This window comes from Coregonus lavaretus, assembly GCF_964263955.1.
Source record: "Coregonus lavaretus genome assembly, chromosome: 13".
NCBI classification, from domain to species: domain Eukaryota; kingdom Metazoa; phylum Chordata; class Actinopteri; order Salmoniformes; family Salmonidae; genus Coregonus; species Coregonus lavaretus.
The window spans coordinates 11,325,544-11,345,822 of record NC_140000.1 but is presented as its reverse complement, the minus strand read 5'-3'; the positions used below and the strand labels follow the sequence as shown (position 1 = coordinate 11,345,822).

General features: G+C 43.8%; 1 protein-coding gene across 2 annotated transcripts in view; it reads left to right on the top strand.

The window, feature by feature from the left end:
* Positions 1-13,007, top strand: part of LOC311140492 (cell adhesion molecule CEACAM8-like) — a 99,749-nt gene extending 86,742 nt beyond the window's left edge. The window contains exons 1-9 of one of the 2 annotated variants that reach the window (XM_084175572.1): positions 251-586; positions 863-1,195; positions 5,676-5,951; positions 6,147-6,401; positions 6,616-6,736; positions 6,925-6,953; positions 11,814-11,896; positions 12,213-12,245; positions 12,394-13,007. In XM_084175572.1, the coding sequence (XP_084031698.1) occupies positions 421-586; positions 863-1,195; positions 5,676-5,951; positions 6,147-6,401; positions 6,616-6,736; positions 6,925-6,953; positions 11,814-11,896; positions 12,213-12,245; positions 12,394-12,396 (1,299 nt within the window). In that variant the 5' untranslated portion in view covers positions 251-420 and the 3' untranslated portion in view covers positions 12,397-13,007. Of the gene's footprint in view, positions 1-250; positions 587-862; positions 1,196-5,675; positions 5,952-6,146; positions 6,402-6,615; positions 6,737-6,924; positions 6,954-11,813; positions 11,897-12,212; positions 12,246-12,393 lie in introns of those variants that run through there. The other variant, XM_084175573.1, reaches the window with a different exon arrangement.
* Positions 13,008-20,279: the final 7,272 nt, after the last annotated feature.

Below are 20,279 nucleotides of genomic sequence, written 5' to 3'. Positions count from 1 at the left end.
ATTGTATTTTCAACCAGAAGTTATCATTTTCACACTTTTACAGTGTTAGTTTCATCAGCTGTTGTACAAATATGACACAAAACACAGGAAAACTGCATTTTGACTGCAATAGGCCATTAAATGAAAAGGGGCCGGAGAAAGTCTGAAATTGTTGGTGCAGTCACCCTGTTTCAAACAGCAGATGTCAACCTCGTCCACCAGACAAACATTGTGGGTTTATACAAATCATTGGGTCAGACAGAGCTACACTCTCACTCTCACCACTCTCTCGTAGACAAAGCCGTGTTGGGCTGAGACTCCATGAGATCGACATTAGTTTTAAACGTGTTTGTTTACAAAAGATAACAGCAACAAAAGTAAAGAACTAGGGCTACAACTTCAGCCTATAGTTTGGGTTAGGTAAATGACCATATCATTGAAATGATCATTGTACTTAAGCTGCTGGAAATATCCCAGAGTGTGCTTGTGCAGCTGGGAGGTTTTACAACTGGGTGTGTTCAACTTCAGCATATCTCATATTCTGCGGTTCGAATGGATTCTCCCAAGTCTATGTTTTTACTTATATCATGTATTCTGGCTGTTTTAGGTAAGAACGATTAACTCAATTATGTGATGTGTGGAGATACATACTACTGTCTCTGTGAATGTGACTAGCCTACTAGTTGGATGATGCTGCTTCTAAAATGTTTCAGAAATTCCAAATGAAACATGCTCTTATAGGCTATAGGCTATTTCCTTTGTTGTCTAGAATTTATGACTAGGATCAGCGCCTACATTCTAAATATTATATCTTGATTTTTAAATATAATTAGTTGAAATATTAATCTACTGTCAGTCTTCTTACCTAACCCTGTCTCCTCAGGGTTTTGTTATGGAGCAGGAGTGTTACCAGACGGCCCCCTGAAAGGAGCATCAGGAAAGAGTGTGACATTTACTACAACCATTGATCCACCAGACCTGCCATTTATAACAATAGGCTGGATTATTAATGTGTCCACCACTATAATATCGACCAGGCCTCTACCTGGTAGTGATACTATAGGGCCTGGATACAAAGACAGGATCTTTCTGAACAGATCCACTGGATCTCTGGAGCTCAGGAATCTCTCCCTGCATGACACTGGAGAGTACAAACTGACCATTACACCAGCTGTGGGAGATTTACTAACTGGAGCCACAACAGTGAAGGTGTATGGTGAGTACTTTCTGTTGTGTTGTAGCAGCTGCACCTCATAGCCTACAGTACTCTTACAGTCATATAGCCACAATGTTTAAGATGTTTTTTATTTATTGATTAGTACATATTCTTGTGAGACTGCCAATAGTTTGCACATTGGGTTTTGAAGGATAGAGCTCGTCGATCCCTCCCCTCTGGTGGCATTTTTTAACTAATTGTAACCCCCTAGATATTACAGTGCCTTGCAAAAGTATTCATACCCCTTGGATTTCTTCAAATTGTATTATGTTACAAAGTGTGATTAAAATCCAGGCTCTGTCGTAGCCGGCCTCGACCGGGAGACCCATGGGGCGGCGCACAATTGGCCCAGCGTCGTCCAGGGTAGGGGAGGGAATGGCCGGCAGGGATGTAGCTCAGTTGGTAGAGCATGGCGTTTGCAACGCCAGGGTTGTGGGTTCGATTCCCACGGGGGGCCAGTATGAAAAACAAAAGAAATCATCAACAAAAGAAATACTTGAAATACTATTTTTTAAAACTTAAAATGTAGTCGTTACATTCACCCCTTGCATTCAGCCCCTTTGTTCAGGCAAGTCTTGTGGAGTAGATATGGGTGTCCGAGCTATGTGCTAGTAGTTTAAACAGAAAACTTGGTGCATTCATCATGTCAACACTTCTTACAAAAACAAGTAGTGATGAAGTCAATCTCTCTTCCACTTTGAGCCATGAGAGATTGTAGCCCTCCGTGTACAGCCCTCCGTGCTGCCATGTTCTGAGACAATTGTAATATAAATAAATAAATAAATATATATACAGTGCATTCGGAAAGTATTCAGACCCCTTGATCTTTCCACATTTTGTTACATTACAGCCTTATTTGAAAATGGATGAATTATTTTTGCGTTGTCTTGGCTGTGTGCTTAGAGTCGTTGTCCTGTTGGAAGGTGAACCTTCACCCCAGTCTGAGGTCCTGAGCGCTCTGGAGCAGGTTTTCATCAAGGATCTCTCTGTACTTTGCTTCGTTCATTTTTGCCTTGATCCTGACTAGTCTCCCGCCCCCCTATTTGTTTTTTTCACTGCTGCTACTCGCTGTTTATTATCCATGCATAGTCACTTTACCACTGCCTACATGTACAAATTACCAAAATTACCTCGACTAACCTGTACCCCCGCACATTGAATTGGTACCTGTAACCCCTGTACAGAATATAGCCTCGTTATTGTTATTTTTTTTAACTTTAGTTTATTTAGTAAATATTTTCTCCCAGACCTCATGGCTTGGTTTTTGCTCTGACATGCCCTGTCAACTGTGGGACCTTATATAGACAGCTGTGTGCCTTTCCAAATCATGTCCAATCAATTTAACTTACAACAGGTGGACTCCAATCAAGTTGTAGAAACATCTCAAGGATGATCAATAGAAACAGGATGCACCTGAGCTCATTTTCGAAAGGGTCTGAATACTTATGTAAATAAGGTATTTCTGTACAAGTGTGTAGGCCTATGAATATTTGGGAAGGCCGCAATTTGGGTAGTGCGCATGGCAATAGGCCTAGCTGACTGAGTTGTGGCTGTCAGTGAAAAGCGTCTAAAATATGTGTGAAGATAATGTGTCTTGAGTATAATTTAAAATGTTGCATCAAGAAGAAGGGGAGGGGTGTGTGGCGAAGATATGCAGCGTCTCTCTCCAGAATGAATGCAAATGTTGGAGAGTGCCCATTTGGCAATGCCTGATTTCTCATTGTCTTAACTCACCATGTACACCACTAATAAACTGAGCTTCTCAGTCATTTTTTCTTCACCTCACACAAGTCAACAAAGTCTGTTTTTTGAACATCTATTGCGAATGATAGTTCCTCAATATTTGAAAGATCTTTCCAGCACTCCCGGCTTCGATAATCACCAAGCCTCGGTTTGAAAGAGCAAAATATAATGATCTGATGATCTGATGATCTAGTTGATACAATGTTACAAGTTTGCTAGTGACAGCTTCTGGCCGGACCCAGTGATGATTTGATACAATATTGCATTTCACTAGCAATAGCTCAAGTCAAGACAGATAGAAAGGGAGGCAGACAGGAAGAGTAGAGAGATGAATGTGATTGAAAGAACCAGAATTTTAATACGGATGTTTTCCACTGTTTTTATTTGTCGGCTTTAGGCCTATGTATTTTACTTAGTTGACGATTGAGGGAAGTTATAGGCCTACTGCTGCATTGGCCTATAAACTATCTCTGAGTTCTATGCTCTCATGCACTGTTGCAACATTTCTTTAGCCGCCAATGAATCCCAGTGTATCAATGTGTCCATATGGCAGAGGATGGTGCTCTCGCCATTGTTGAATTTTAACTTTTAGATGTTTAAAATTTTACTTCAGATTTTTATGATTAACCAGTTGAAAATGATTTTGAGATACAAAAACGTTATTATTTAAATGAAACTGTTCCACGAAAATGAGCATTTAAAATAATCATAACTAGCACGCAGATGGTAGAAATGGTAGGATAAATTATAAACTTCCCCAAACTTGAAACCCGCGAGCCTACCTATGGTCTTTACTATTACACCCATTAACAAAACTGTCAACGTGCAAGCACGCACACACATAGGAGGTCCTCTGAAAAAACATGACCGCCTATGGAAATCAAAGGCCCGTCCAACTGATTCGTTCTGGCGCCGGCCCTGGTTGGAATTGTAACTGTAGTCTGGACACTGACTGTATTTCTCACATGTAGGGTGTTGTAATATTAAGTTCTGCAGAATTAAGTGTTCCTCGCAGTAAGATTAAGATGAAAACATCATGACTGGTTGTGTATATATACAGTGGGGAAAAAAAGTATTTAGTCAGCCACCAATTGTGCAAGTTCTCCCACTTAAAAAGATGAGAGAGGCCTGTAATTTTCATCATAGGTACACATCAACTATAACAGACAAAATGAGAAGAAAAAAATCCAGAAAATCACATTGTAGGATTTTTAATGAATTTATTTGCAAATTATGGTGGAAAATAAGTATTTGGTCAATAACAAAAGTTTCTCAATACTTTGTTATATACCCTTTGTTGGCAATGACACAGGTCAAACGTTTTCTGTAAGTCTTCACAAGGTTTTCACACACTGTTGCTGGTATTTTGGCCCATTCCTCCATGCAGATCTCCTCTAGAACAGTGATGTTTTGGGGCTGTCGCTGGGCAACACAGACTTTCAACTCCCTCCAAAGATTTTCTATGGGGTTGAGATCTGGAGACTGGCTAGGCCACTCCAGGACCTTGAAATGCTTCTTACGAAGCCACTCCTTTGTTGCCCGGGCGGTGTGTTTGGGATCATTGTCATGCTGAAAGACCCAGCCACGTTTCATCTTCAATGCCCTTGCTGATGGAAGGAGGTTTTCACTCAAAATCTCACGATACATGGCCCCATTCATTCTTTCCTTTACACAGATCAGTCGTCCTGGTCCCTTTGCAGAAAAACAGCCCCAAAGCATGATGTTTCCACCCCCATGCTTCACAGTAGGTATGGTGTTCTTTGGATGCAACTCAGCATTCTTTGTCCTCCAAACACGACGAGTTGAGTTTTTACCAAAAAGTTCTATTTTGGTTTCATCTGACATTCTCCCAATCCTCTTCTGGATCATCCAAATGCACTCTAGCAAACTTCAGACGGGCCTGGACATGTACTGGCTTAAGCAGGGGGACACGTCTGGCACTGCAGGATTTGAGTCCCTGGCGGCGTAGTGTGTTACTGATGGTAGGCTTTGTTACTTTGGTCCCAGCTCTCTGCAGGTCATTCACCAGGTCCCCCCGTGTGGTTCTGGGATTTTTGCTCACCGTTCTTGTGATCATTTTGACCCCACAGGGTGAGATCTTGCGTGGAGCCCCAGATCGAGGGAGATTATCAGTGGTCTTGTATGTCTTCCATTTCCTAATAATTGCTCCCACCGTTGATTTCTTCAAACCAAGCTGCTTACCTATTGCAGATTCAGTCTTCCCAGCCTGGTGCAGGTCTACAATTTTGTTTCTGGTGTCCTTTGACAGCTCTTTGGTCTTGGCCATAGTGGAGTTTGGAGTGTGACTGTTTGAGGTTGTGGACAGGTGTCTTTTATACTGATAACAAGTTCAAACAGGTGCCATTAATACAGGTAACGAGTGGAGGACAGAGGAGCCTCTTAAAGAAGAAGTTACAGGTCTGTGAGAGCCAGAAATCTTGCTTGTTTGTAGGTGACCAAATACTTATTTTCCACCATAATTTGCAAATAAATTAATAAAAAATCCTACAATGTGATTTTCTGGATTTATTTTTCTCAATTTGTCTGTCATAGTTGACGTGTACCTATGATGAAAATTACAGGCCTCTATCATATTTTTAAGTGGGAGAACTTGCACAATTGGTGGCTGACTAAATACTTTTTTTCCCCACTGTATCATCTACATTATAATCTAGACTACAATCTGTATTATCAAACCAACCTATCTGATTCATAATATAACCATTATCCTTCACAGAACCAATATCTGGTGCTACCATAACAACTTCCCCAAATCCTCCAATCATCGAGGGGAATTCTGTCACCTTAACATGTGATGCTTCTGGCTCCATCATCAGCAGAGAGTGGATGATGGTTGGTCAGCCTCTGTATTCTGGTGACAATATCATCTTCTCTGAGAATAACAGAGTGCTGTTTATAAACTCTGCGAATAGAACAGACAGTGGAGAATACCTGTGTGGAGTCAGCAACCCTGTCAGCTCTAAAAATGCCAGTGACACTGTGAATGTAATCTGTAAGTACTTCCCTATAAGCCTGGGGATAAATGTACCAGATAAATGTACCAACTGTACCATCAATAGGTGCACATTAAAAAAATGTAACAATGAATGAACACAAACTTTACACCAACCAGTATGACTCCAACGTCACACTGATTACAAACTAATACACTTGAAGCTATGACTAACAGGTGATCTCTGTGTTACAGATGGACCTGATGGTATGGAAATCAAGGGTCCAACTGAAATAGAAGTAGGACAGAAGTTTACATTGACCTGCTCTGCTGACTCCAACCCACCTGCCAACTACACCTGGATGCTCAATGGAACAGAGATACCTGGACATTCACCTGAGTTCCCTAAAGAGAAGAGTGAATACTCTGACAGTGGGGATTACACCTGTACAGCAACAAATGATGTCACTAGAATCAAAACATCTGAGGTTCATAAACTGTCAGTAAAAGGTAAAGTTACCTGAAGCTTTAAAGACAATAATTTACATAATAAATATATAGTTAAAGTTCTACTTATGAAGTTTTGCATTTCAAAGTTGTTTTCAACTAGGGTCTTTACATTTACATTTTAATCATTTAGCAGATGTCACCCATTTGCACTGTACTGCTTGTTGTCTGTAGCCTTTCTCTCGTCTCTACATGATTCTCTCTCTGGTCTCTTCAGTGGAGGGCTCTTTATCACCAGATGGACTGTCTTCTGGTGCCATCGCTGGGATTGTGTTTGGAGGGTTGCTGGTTGTGGGAGTGGCAGTTGGTGTTTCAGTCTTCTTCATCAGGAAAAACGGGTGAGTTAAGAAACTTCCCTGCAGTTAGTAGAACATTTAGGCTCACTGTTCACATTGAACAAAACTGGTCACAAATTTGACCTGTATGTATTTCAAAAGCACTGTAAACTGTTAAACACACTGTAATATTATGTTATTTTAATTTTCTAAACAGTAACCTTTCATTGTTTATTTCTTGTTGCATTCAGAACCAATGCTGACCCAGTCCATCAAGGAGGTAACCGCATACTGTACTGTATATTAAATCTTACAGGCATATCTAACTACATAGCCGTGGGAAGTAGGGGTGCTGAGGGTGCTGCATCACCCCCTGAAAAATCTGAATAAATACAAAAAAAGATTATATATTTTTTAATCACAAAAGTATTCCACTGGCCCTTTACTAGTATTAGCAAACCAATATAGATGTCGGTAGCGCCGGCAAAAAAATGTTTTCAGCATCTCTGCTTTGGCAGAAAAGGTAGTTTTATAATTAAGAACAGTATCTTGCAGGATTCAATAGTTGGAATTGTAAGAGTTGTTGCCCTGTCCCTTTCTCTGTGATTGTCATTCTAATGGAATCCAGAAAGAACAAAATTCTGTCCTCAAACATTTACATCAAAAGGTACATCAAAAGGTGCAAAGTAATGGGCAAAGACACCAAACATCCACATCAAATTAAATATTCTTCTTGATCAAATAACATGGAAAACAACCACTTTTTGTGAAGTATTAATTTACCATGCTTACGAACCACTTAATGTAAATGTACATTACTGTATTGTACATAGCCTGGTCATCGAAGTTTGTACGTGTAGACTTTCCATCACCATGAAGAAAAACAATGCACAGTAATTGAGTACATTGAGACATTTACATTTACATTTACGTCATTTAGCAGATGCTCTTATCCAGAGCGACTTACAAATTGGTGCATTCACCTTATGATAGCCAGTGGGACAACCACTTTACAAATTGTTTTTTTATGGTGCGGAAACAGATTCTCACCACGCCACCTGGTAGGAGCGACCTGTCAGGTAGGACGCAATCCAAGAGTGAGCCGCGCCGGAGATGCCCAACTCGGAGAGGGTGGAGAGGAGGATCTGATGGTTCACAGTATCAAAGGCAGCAGATAGGTCTAGAAGGATGAGAGCATAGGAGAGAGAGTTAGCTTTAGCAGTGTGGAGAGTCTCCGTGACACAGAAAAGAGCAGTCTCAGTTGAATGACCAGTCTTGAAACCTGACTGGTTTGGATCAAGAAGGTCATTCTGAGAGAGATAGCAGGAGAGTTGGCTATAGACGGCACACTCAAGAGTTTTGGAGAGAAAAGAAAGAAGGGATACTGGTCTGTAGTTGTTGACATCGGAGGGATCGAGTGTAGGTTTTTTGAGGAGGGGTGCAACTCTCGCTTTCTTGAAGATGGAAGGGACATAGCCAGCGGACAGGATGAGTTGATGAGTGAGATGAGGTTAGGGAGAAGGTCTCCGGAAATGGTCTGGAGAAGAGAGGAGGGGATAGGGTCAAGCGGGCAGGTTGTTGGGCGGCCGGCCGTCACAAGTCGCAAGATTTCATCTGGAGAGAGAGGGGAGAAAGAAGTCAAAGCATAGGGTAGGGCAGTGTGAGCAGGACCAGCGGTGTCATTTGACTTATTAAATGAGGATCGGATGTCGTCAACCTTCTTTTCAAAATGGTTGACGAAGTCATCCACAGACAGAGAGGGAGGAGGGAGGGTGAGGAGGAGGATTCAGCAGGGAGGAGAAGGTGGCAAAGAGCTTCCTAGGGTTAGAGGCAGAGGCTTGAAATATAGAGTGGTAGAAAGTGGCTTTAGCAGCAGAAAAGGAGGAAGAGAATGTAGAGAGGAGGGAGTGGAAAGATGACAGGTCCGCAGGGAGTCTAGTTTTCCTCCATTTCCGCTCGGCTTCCGGGAGCCCTGTTCTGTGAGCTCACAATGAATCGTCAAGCCACGGAGCAGGAGGGGAGGACCGAGCCGGCCGGGAGGATAGGGGACATAGAGAGTCAAAAGATTCAGAGAGGGAGGAGGGTTGAGGTGGCAGAATCAGGAGATTGGAGGGAGAAGGATTTAGCAGAGGGAAGAGATGATAGGATGGAAGAGGAGAGAGTAGCGGGAGAGAGAGAGCGAAGGTTGCGACGGATTAGTAGAAGAACAGCATCTAGTAAAGATGAGTTCAAGCATATTGCCTGCCTTGTGAGTAGGGGGGGACGGTGTGAGGGTGAGGTCAAAAGAGGAAAGGAGTGGAAAGAAGGAGGCAGAGAGAAATGAGTCAAAGGTATATGTAGGGAGGTTAAAGTCACCCAGAACTATGAGCCATCCTCAGGAAAGGAACTTATCAAGGCGTCAAGCTCATTGATGAACTCTCCAAGGGAATCAAAGGACATCAAGTGGTTTGTGATGATGTGATGTGATGATATGGCTCAGTTGGTAGAGCATGTCGCTTGCAGTGCTAGGGTTGTGGGTTTGATTCCCTCGGGGGACCAGTATGAAAATGTATGCACTCACTGCTGTAGGTTGCTCTGGTTAAGAGCATCTACTAAAAGGAATGAATAGATCATTTCAGTTTTCACATAAAATAAGTTGCCTTTGCAAAGTAGTTCAAGAAACTAGAAAATATATATCAAGCAAGTATTTTTATATTCAACAGGTATTATTAGATTAACGGTTTTGTACAGATAATTATCAGACTCAAGTTACAAATGCTGGTAAAAACTCAAAAACATTTTTAATTTTTTTAATCACAAAAGTAGTGCACTGGGCATTTACTAGTCCTGTATTAGCGGACGAATATAGACCTTTCAGCACGGGCACCATTTTTTATTCTGTACCCCCGCCCCAAACTACTTCCCGCGGCTATGTCTAATAATATATATATACACTGCTCAAAAAAATAAAGGGAACACTTAAACAACACAATGTAACTCCAAGTCAATCACACTTCTGTGAAATCAAACTGTCCACTTAGGAAGCAACACTGATTGACAATACATTTCACATGCTGTTGTGCAAATGGAATAGACAACAGGTGGAAATTATAGGCAATTAGCAAGACACCCCCAATAAAGGAATGGTTTTGAGATGGTGACCACAGACCACTTCTCAGTTCCTATGCTTACTGGCTGATGTTTTGGTCACTTTTGAATGCTGGTGGTGCTTTCACTCTAGTGGTAGCATGAGACGGAGTTTACAACCCACACAAGTGGCTCAGGTAGTGCAGCTCATCCAGGATGGCACATCAATGCGAGCTGTGGCAAGAAGGTTTGCTGTGTCTGTCAGCGTAGTGTCCAGAGCATGGAGGCGCTACCAGGAGACAGGCCAGTACATCAGGAGATGTGGAGGAGGCCGTAGGAGGGCAACAACCCAGCAGCAGGACTGCTACCTCCGCCTTTGTGCAAGGAGGAGCAGGAGGAGCACTGCCAGAGCCCTGCAAAATGACCTCCAGCAGGCCACAAATGTACATGTGTCTGCTCAAACGGTCAGAAACAGACTCCATGAGGGTGGTATGAGGGCCCGACGTCCACAGGTGGGGATTGTGCTTACAGCCCAACACCGTGCAGGACGTTTGGCATTTGCCAGAGAACACCAAGATTGGCAAATTCTCCACTGGCGCCCTGTGCTCTTCACAGATGAAAGCAGGTTCACACTGAGCACATGTGACAGACGTGACAGAGTCTGGAGATGCCGTGGAGACCGTTCTGCTGCCTGCAACATCCTCCAGCATGACCGGTTTGGCGGTGGGTCAGTCATGAGCCCTCCATGTGCTCGCCAGAGGTAGCCTGACTGCCATTAGGTACCGAGATGAGATCCTCAGACCCCTTGTGAGACCATATGCTTGTGCGGTTGGCCCTGGGTTCCTCCTAATGCAAGACAATGCTAGACCTCATGTGGCTGGAGTGTGTCAGCAGTTCCTGCAAGAGGAAGGCATTGATGCTATGGACTGGCCCGCCCGTTCCCCAGACCTGAATCCAATTGAGCACATCTGGGACATCATGTCTCGCTCCATCTACCAACGCCACGTTGCACCACAGACTGTCCAGGAGTTGGCGGATGCTTTAGTCCAGGTCTGGGAGGAGATCCCTCAGGAGACCATCCGCCACCTCATCAGGAGCATGCCCAGGCGTTGTAGGGAGGTCATACAGGCACGTGGAGGCCACACACACTACTGAGCCTCATTTTGACTTGTTTAAGGACATTACATCAAAGTTGGATCAGCCTGTAGTGTGGTTTTCCACTTTGATTTTGAGGGTGACTCCAAATCCAGTGTGATTTTGTTGTCAGCACATTCAACTATGTAAAGAAAAAAGTATTTAATAAGATTATTTGTTTCATTCAGATCTAGGATGTGTTATTTTAGTGTTCCCTTTATTTTTTTGAGCAGTGTGTTTATGTTTGTTTACTCCACATTTACATTGACATTTTAGGCCTAGATTCAATCAGATGAAGCATTAACCGGTGATAGCCAACACCCGCCTAGCTGATGTTTTGGCAGGTTGGAGGTGTAACTGCATTGGAGCTGTGAAATTGGTAAGCAGCTGCTCTTGTGATCATTGTCACAAAGCCACACTCATCCCACTCACGTTAGAAGTTCAGAACGAGAAAGTGTAGGCTATATAGAAATAATGACTCAAATTGAAAATCATTAAAATAATGAGGATTTTTATCAGCCTAATCCAGGTGTAGATTACATCTCCCATTCCAGTGCTCAAATTTGTAAAGAAGGCTGCATGGGATTTCTCTTAATGCGACTCCGTGCAGCCAATGGCAATGTTCGCTTTAGGTATAATGCGAGGAGCCGCTTGTGGATTTGACAGCTCTAATGCAGTTCCAACCCGACACTGCTTAAACCAACCATAATGCGGATGTTGGCTAAAGCAGATCTGATTGAATGGAGCCCTTAATCATTTAGCACACACTCTTAACCAGAGCAATTTACAGTTTCCACAGAAAAATGAATTCAGACAAATTACATGATCTAGTAACACCATGTTTTGCACACTCACTGACTGAGTTAATTAAGGACACCTTCCTAATTATAACAAGCTATCAGCATCTGTGCAACCCGCTTTACTTGTGCATCTTCTACAGGCTCTCAGCAACATGTATATGCGAACCCATCACCTGTGTATGAGAACACAAGACAAAATCTATCTCCACCTTTACCCCTGACAGTAAGTAAGACCTGGTCACCTGGGATGTGTCTGTGCACGTCTGTATTCTACTACAGACTTACTGTAATAACCAGGATAACTTTGCTGATGTACAGTGTTAAAAAATACTGTATTCCAAGACTGTTTGGTTATGACAGTCTTCTCCAGGAAGTTTTTGTTATGGCACTTCAGTCTCTGGCCCTTTCATGTTATTCATTAACATATGATCACTATCAAAGTTTTTAGGACTTTGGTTTCATATTTTGTCATTGCAACTGTTGGTGTGGCTGTTGCCTTTTATGTAATGCCATTTTTTATCTCTAATTATGAAATACAGGACTCCAAGAATATCTATGATACTAGGATAATGGTAAGTTTTATGTTAGACCACAAGGTACCATGTGACTGCAATACTGTAAAAAATGTATTTATGTGTTGTTTGTAAGGTCTTCATGCTGTGTCACTGCTGATAAATGGAAGTGAATGTTCCTTTCTTTTCTCCCTCACCAATCTAACAGTAAAGGCTCTGTCGTAGCCGGCCGCGACCGGGAGACGCATGGGGCGGCGCACAATTAGCCCAGCGTCGTCCAGGGTAGGGGAGGGAATGGCCGGCAGGGATGTAGCTCAGTTGGTAGAGCATGGCATTTGCAACGCCAGGGTTGTGGGTTCGATTCCAAAAATGTATGCACTCACTAACTGTAAGTAGCTCTGGATAAGAGCATCTGCTAAATTACTAAAAATGTAAGAAATCTAAAAGAAGTCATTGGAAAATACAGTACCTCCATTCAACCACAATTCTCTAGTGAATTCCATCATCAACACATTTAAAACCTGCATGATAACACCCAGTGTGGATCTGTAATATCATGTAAATAATCAATACATTTATGTGGTTTTATTGTCTGCTTTATTATTTTTGGAGAAAAAAAAGCTTCTTATGAAAGTGTGTGTGTGTGTGGGGGGGGGGGTTGGTAAATGTTCACAATCTAATTTAAATAGTAAATATAATTATTTATTGTACACTGTATTGTGAAGTGTGGATCCAAAAAGGCAAAGAAGCTGGAGTACTTTATTGCTTTATATGAAGTAAAACAGAATGATTAATAAAGATTGCCATCTATTTCTCCATCAACTCTGTTGTTTGTGTCAAGTGTGATGTTTATATGAGCTAATGATATTCAGGTAATTCATTCCTAGAAAGCTGGGTGTTGGTTCTAAAGCCTTGTTTATACCTGGTTCTAACATGTATCCTGTTTCCTGATCTTGCCCTCATTCTGATTGAGTCCACAATTTCAGACGTGTCTACAAATGGTGTTTTGCTCATCCAGAAGCGGCAGGCAAACTTAAATCTGTTTTACCTAATTTCTACCAGCATGTCACATGTGCAACCAGAGGAAATAAACCTCTAGACCAACTTTACTCCACACACAGAGACGCGTACAAAGCTCTCCCTCGCCCTCCATTTGGCTAATCTGGCCATAATTCCATCCTCCTGATTCCTGCATACGAGCAAAAACTAAAGCAGGGAGTACCAGTGACTCGCTCAATATGGAAGTGGTCAGATGACGCGGATACTACGCTACAGGACTGTTTTGCTAGCACAGACTGGAATATGTTCCGGGATTCTTCCGATGGCATTGAGGAGTACACCACATCAGTCACTGGCTTCATCAATAAATGCATTGATGACGTCGTCCCCACAGTGACCGTATGTACATACCCCAACCAGAAGCCATGTATTACAGGCAACATCCGCACTAAGCTAAAGGGTAGAGCTGCCGCTTTCAAGGAGTGGGACATTAATCCGGACGCTTATAAGAAATCCAACTATGCCCTCCGATGAAATATCAAACAGGCAAAGCGTCAATACAGGACTAAAATTGAATCGTACTACACCGGCTCCGACGCTCGTCGGACGTGGCAAGGCTTTTAAGCAGGTCAACATTCACAAGGCCGCAGGGCCAGACGGATTACCAGGACGTGTACTCTGAGCATGTGCTGACCAACTGGCAAGTGTCTTCACTGACATTTTCAATATGTCCCTGACTGAGTCTGTAATACCAACATGTTTCAAGCAGACCACCATAGTCCCTGTGCCCAAGGACTCTAAGATAACCTGCCTAAATGACTACTGACCCGTAGCACTGACGTCTGTAGCCATGAAGTGCTTTGAAAGGCTGGTCATGGCTCACATCAACACCATTATCCCAGAAACCCTAGACACACTCCAATTTGCATACCGCCCCAACAGATCCACAGATGATGCAATCTCTAATGCACTCCACACTGCCCTTTCCCACCTGGACAAGAGGAACACCTACGTGAGAATGCTATTCATTGACTACAGCTCAGCATTCAACACCATAGTGCCCTCAAAGCTCATCACTAAGGTAAGGATCCTGGGACTAAACACCTCCCTCTGCAACTGGATCCTGGACTTCCTGACGGGCCGCCCCCAGGTGGTAAGGGTAGGTAACAACATATCTGCCACACTGATCCTCTACACGGGGGCCTCTCAGGGGTGCGTGCTCAGTCCCCTCCTGTACTCCCTGTTCACTCATGACTGCATGGCCAGGAACGACTCCAACACCATCATTACGTTTGCTGACGACACAACAGTGGTAGGCCTGATCAAAGACAACGATGAGACAGCCTATAGGGAGGAGGTCAGAGACCTGGCCGTGTGGTGCCAGGATAACAACCTCTCCCTCAACGTGACCAAGACAAAGGGGATAATTGTGGACTACAGGAAAACAAAGAGGACTGAGCACGCCCTCATTCTCATCGACGGGGCTGTAGTTGAACAGGTTGAGAGCTTCAAGTTCCTTGAAGCTCTCACCAACGAACTATCATGGTCCAAACACACCAAGAGCCGTGAAGAGGGCACGACAAAGCCTATTCCCCCTCAGGAGACTGAAAAGATTTGGCATGGGTCCTCAGATCCTCAAAAAGTTCTACAGCTGCACCATCGAGAGCATCCTGACTGGTTGCATCACCGCCTGGTATGGCAACTGCTTGGCCTCCGACCGCAAGGCACTACAGAGGGTAGTGCGTACGGCCCAGTACATCACTGGGGCCAAGCTTCCTGCCATCCAGGACCTCTCTACCAGGCGGTGTCAGAGTAAGGCCCTCAAAATTGTCAAAGACTCCAGCCACCCTAGTCATAGACTGTTCTCTCTGCTACCGCACGGCAAGCGGTACCAGAGTGCCAAGTCTAGGTCGAAAAGACTTCTCAACAGCTTCTACCCCCAAGCCATAAGACTCCTGAACAGCTAATCATGGCTACCCGGACTTTTTGCACTGCCCCCCCACCCCATATTTTTATGCTGCTGCTACTCTGTTAATTATTTATGCATAGTCATTTTAACTCTACCCACATGTACATATTACTTAAACTACCTCAACTAGCCGGTGCCCCCGCACATTGACTCTGCACCGATACCCCCCCTGTATATATAGCCTCCCTACTGTTATTTTATTTTACTTCTGCTCTTTTTTTCTCAACACTTTTTTGTTGTTTTATTCAACTTTTTTTTATTTAATAAATGCACTGTTGGTTAAGGGCTGTATGTAAGCATTTCACTGTAATGTCTGCACCTGTTGTATTCGGCGCATGTGGCCAATGAAATTTGATTTGATTTGATTTGAATACCTACAGTTGAAGTCGGAAGTTTACATACATCTTAGCCAAATACATTTAAACTCAGTTTTTGAGAATTCCTTACATTTAATCCTAGTAAAAATTCACTGTCTTAGGTCAGTTAGGATCACCACTTATTTTTAAGAATGAAATGTCAGAATAATAGTAGAGAGAATTATTTATTTCAGCTTTTATTTCTTTCATCACATTCCCAGTGGGTCATACACTCAATTAGTATTTGGCAGCATTGCCTTTAAATTGTTTAACTTGGGTCAAACGTTTCGGGTAGCTTTCCACAAGCTTCCCACAATAAGTTGGGTGAATTTTGGCCCATTCCTCCTGACAGAGCTGGTGTAACTGAGTCAGGTTTGTAGGCCTCCTTGCTCGTACACGCTTTTTCAGTTCTGCCCACAAATGTTCTATAGGATTGAGGTCAGGGCTTTGTGATGGCCACTCCAATACCTTGACTTTGTTTTCCTTAAGCCATTTTGCCACAACTTTGGAAGTATGCTTGGGGTCATTGTCCATTTGGAAGACCCATTTGCGACCAAGCTTTAACTTCCTGACTGATGTCTTGAGATGTTGCTTCAATATATCCACATAATTTTCCTTCCTCATGATGCCATCTATTTTGTGACGTGCACCAGTCCCTCCTGCAGCAAAGCACCCCCACAGCATGATGCTGCCACCCCTGTGCTTCACGGTTCGATGGTGTTCTTCGGCTTGTATAGAATTATTTTATGTATCATTAAGGCAAATGTAGGGAGATGCCAAAGGTAAAATATAATAAACATGTTTGATATTTTATAATCCAGATGCATGCTTTAATGAGCCTTGTGGTATATCACTATGTTTAAATGAATGTGCTCTGTCACAGGGGCTCTCAAACTGTGGCCCATGGGCTTATTATGGACACATTGTATGCATTACATTAGTTCTTTTTTAAGAAGGGGCCTAGGCCACGCAGCCAATAGAATGATAGAATGAGAGGCATCATATAGAAAAAAGCATTCATGACCTTTTGGAGTGGACATTGTTTGATAGCTGGACGTTGGAAAAGAAGGGTGGTGCAGAACTAAAATAAGATAGGAATTTGCCATAAGGGGGTAACTGAATATGCCATGGAAGTATGTTTGTGCATTTGTGTGTGTATAAAAAGGAGCTCTAAGCCAAAGGAAGGCAGCCGTTCCATGGAACTGCTCGGCTTTCGTTATTAGATAATACAAGTCTAATTTTTGGATTCACAGGCTCCAGTTTCTTGAGAGATATTTTTGAGTTGACTACTTTTGAGTAAAATATTTCTACGACATATTTGGCGAGCTTTGCCAGGAATTGAAAACAGGGGCCAGAGACGGTGTACATCTGCAGTTATGAAACGGTTTGGACGGACCATACAAACAAAAGCGGCCGCTTTTAAAAGGTAAGCCAAGTTCTTACTTATATAGTATGAAGTTTGTGTGGTTCGATCCGGGGCACGGCCTCAGCTGCAGAAAACCAAGTAGGTTTCTCCAAATGTAAGAACCAGAAAATTAGAGACTGGGAGCTTTTGAATTTAAAAATACATGTCGCTCGGTTATTTGTCTGAACCATTTGTTCAAATCATTTGATTCAATTGTTCGTCCTGCTGGTCATTTTGTTTGATCGATTGTGATTTGATTGGTTGTGATCAAGTTGGATGATTCATCTGTCTCATTCAGGTTGCTCATCTGGACAATCTGATCGATCTGTTTGATTCGATTGCTCAATTCGTGCATTCAATCATCGGGGTCACTCGGCTGCTCATCTGATGCGTCTGTTCGATTCGGTCGATTCACTTGATTCATCTTGCTGATCACTTTGTCTGGGTCATTTCTGCGCGGGCGGCTGTCCAGATGGTTGAGCGATCAAACAATAACATGTTAGAAAGCCCTACGAATACCGCTATAAAACGTGTTGAGGAAGTGAATCGTTTTTTAGGACTGCTTAGGTAGGCGAAATCCTGTACAAGTATCGCTCTTTCTCTGTGTCGAGGAAGTGAATCAGAGAAAGAGGGCATAATTTACAGGTCGCTTAGGAAAGCGTAGGATGGGTAAAAGTCCAGGTGTGTCGAGGAAGTGTATCACCTAGCGGGCTAAATAAATATAAATCCTGTATAAAATCGTCTTTCTTGTGTCGGAGAAGTGAATCAGAAAGGGTCGATCAGGTAAAAAGATAGGTCATCATGAGTAGGTGAACGGGTTAAACAGTCACTAAGGCTTCAAAATATAGAGAAAGTGTTAAATAGAGTAGGTCTGCTCATCTCGTATGGGTGAGTGGTTTGCTTGGGCTACTGTGAGTCATTCAACTGTCTGATTAATTTGGGCACAAGTGGCTGCTCATCTGTGTGCGTGAGAATAATAAGAAATCCTTCAAGTAAATAGCTTTTCTGTAAGGAAAGGAAATATATTTGAGGTCGTTTGAAGCTTCTGCCTGGTGGAGAAAGGGCATGCCTAATCTCGCATTAGGAAAAATAAGAATATGGATGTGGATATATGTTTACCAACTGAGTGGAAAATTCACATTACATGAGGAATCCTGTTGGAGGAACAGGTCACGTGTACCGGTGTGATCATATGACGTCTATGCATTGTATTTTGATCAATCTTTTAGGGTATGTTTCTGACATTATATTTAGAAACTTTAGAGGTGATGTAGTATTATGATAAATTGACTACAGTAAAATAATAACTGGGATAGGGTTAACATTCCAAATTTGGGCCCTTTGATAGAATAAAATATTCCTGTAGGTTATACAAACAGTAATTAAGCGCGTTTGAGAACAACATTGTATAAATATGGAATGAGAGTGGTAAAAAATTGTGTAAATGAGTCACACTCTGAAGTTTGAATGATGAGATATAGAGGTGTGTATGATAATTATATATACGTTGGAATAATAAGCTTTTCTTGTAAATTATATCTTGGAGTTTCGTACAACAATGCCTGTCTGTCACGGTTTCAGCCGAGACGGCTCCTCCTCCTTGTTCGGGCAGGTTTCGCCGGTCGTCGTCTCCGGAGTACTAGCTGCCACCGCTCTATGTTTCTTGTTTGATTGGTTTTGTCTGTTAGTCACACCTGTTTTGTGTTATGTCTCATTTAGCACCCTATTTAGTTTCCTTGTTGTTAGTTTAGTGTTGTGTGTAATTGTTCGTGTCGTGTTGTTGCGCTACCCGTGTCGGTACGCTATTTTCATAGCTTCCTCCTTGTGTTTAGGAGAGTATTTTCGCACCTGTTTGTGCGCTCGCTTATTTACGCCTGTGTGCGTCCTTTTGCCTCCGGGCTGTTTGGATTATTTTTGTGTGCTCTAGTAAAGTCTTGTTGGACTTATCCTCTGCTTCCTGCGCCTGATTCTACACCACACCAATCCACAGCAACGTGACAGAATTACACACCACACATGGAATCAGCAGGAGCACCCGTCGACATCATGGAGGAGCGTCTCCTTGGTCAAGAGCACCGAATCAACCGGATCGGGCACGCCTTGGAGGGCGTCATGGACACCCTTCATCGATGGGAAACCAGCGGGGTTCCCACAGCCCCACCTATCGCACCATCACCACCGGACAGCCAGCCCGTCCATCGACCGGAACCCAGTGGGATTCGGCTCTCGCTCCCGAGGGCGTACGACGGCACCGCTGCCGGGTGTCAGGGGTTCCTCTTACAAGTGGAGCTCTACCTTGCCACCATACACCCGGCGCCCTCGGGATACGAGAGCGTTTCCGCCCTCATCTCCTGTCTCACCGGCAAGGCGTTGGAGTGGGCCAACGCCGAATGGAGGGGAATAGACGCCGCCACAGTCACCTATGCGGAGTTCTCCCGCCGCTTCCGTGCAGTCTTCGACCATCCACCAGAGGGGAAGGCGGCGGGGGAGCGTCTATTCCACCTCCGACAGGGGATGAGGAGCGCTCAAGAGTTTGCGCTGGAGTTCCGGACTCTAGCGGCTGATGCTGGGTGGAATGAGAGGGCCCTCATAGACCACTTTAGATGTAGCCTTCGGGAGGACGTCCGCAGGGAGTTAGCATGCAGGGACACTACACTAACATTTGACCAGCTGGTGGACATGGCCATTCGACTGGACACCTTGCTTGCGACCCGCGGACGTCCCAGGTGGGGGCCTCCCATTCCACCCTCCAGCGCCTCCGAGCAGAGTCCGATGGAGCTTGGAGGTGCTGGCGCTAGAGGGAGAAGAGGTAGGAGCCCGAGGGGGGCAGTCTCCTGCACCAAGTGTGGCCGCGGAGGGCACACCGCGGCTAGGTGCTGGGGAGGGTCCCCTGGTGAGGGAGATGGCAGGTCATACAGTGGGGAGTCCTCCCAGGTGAGTAGGCGCCCTACTTACCCAGAGCTTTCTGTCATACACATTACATTACCTGTTTGTTTCCCACAGGTTGCACCTCGTTCCCAGCAAAGGCGCTAGTCGATTCAGGCGCAGCTGGGAATTTTGTAGATCGGAAATTCTGTGTTAAGTTAGGGATTCCCCTCCTTCCAGTCGAAAAGCCCTTTCCTGTACATGCCTTAGATAGTCGTCCGTTAGGATCTGGGTTGATTGGGGAGGTCACAGCGCCACTTAGGATGATGACGCAGGGGGGTCATGAGGAGACGATTCAACTCTATCTGATCGACTCTCCTGCGTATCCGGTGGTACTGGGGCTTCCCTGGTTGATTACCCATGATCCTACTATTTCGTGGCGAGAGAAGGCTCTTAAAGGGTGGTCTGCTCAGTGTGAGGGGTTATGTCTGGGTGTTTCC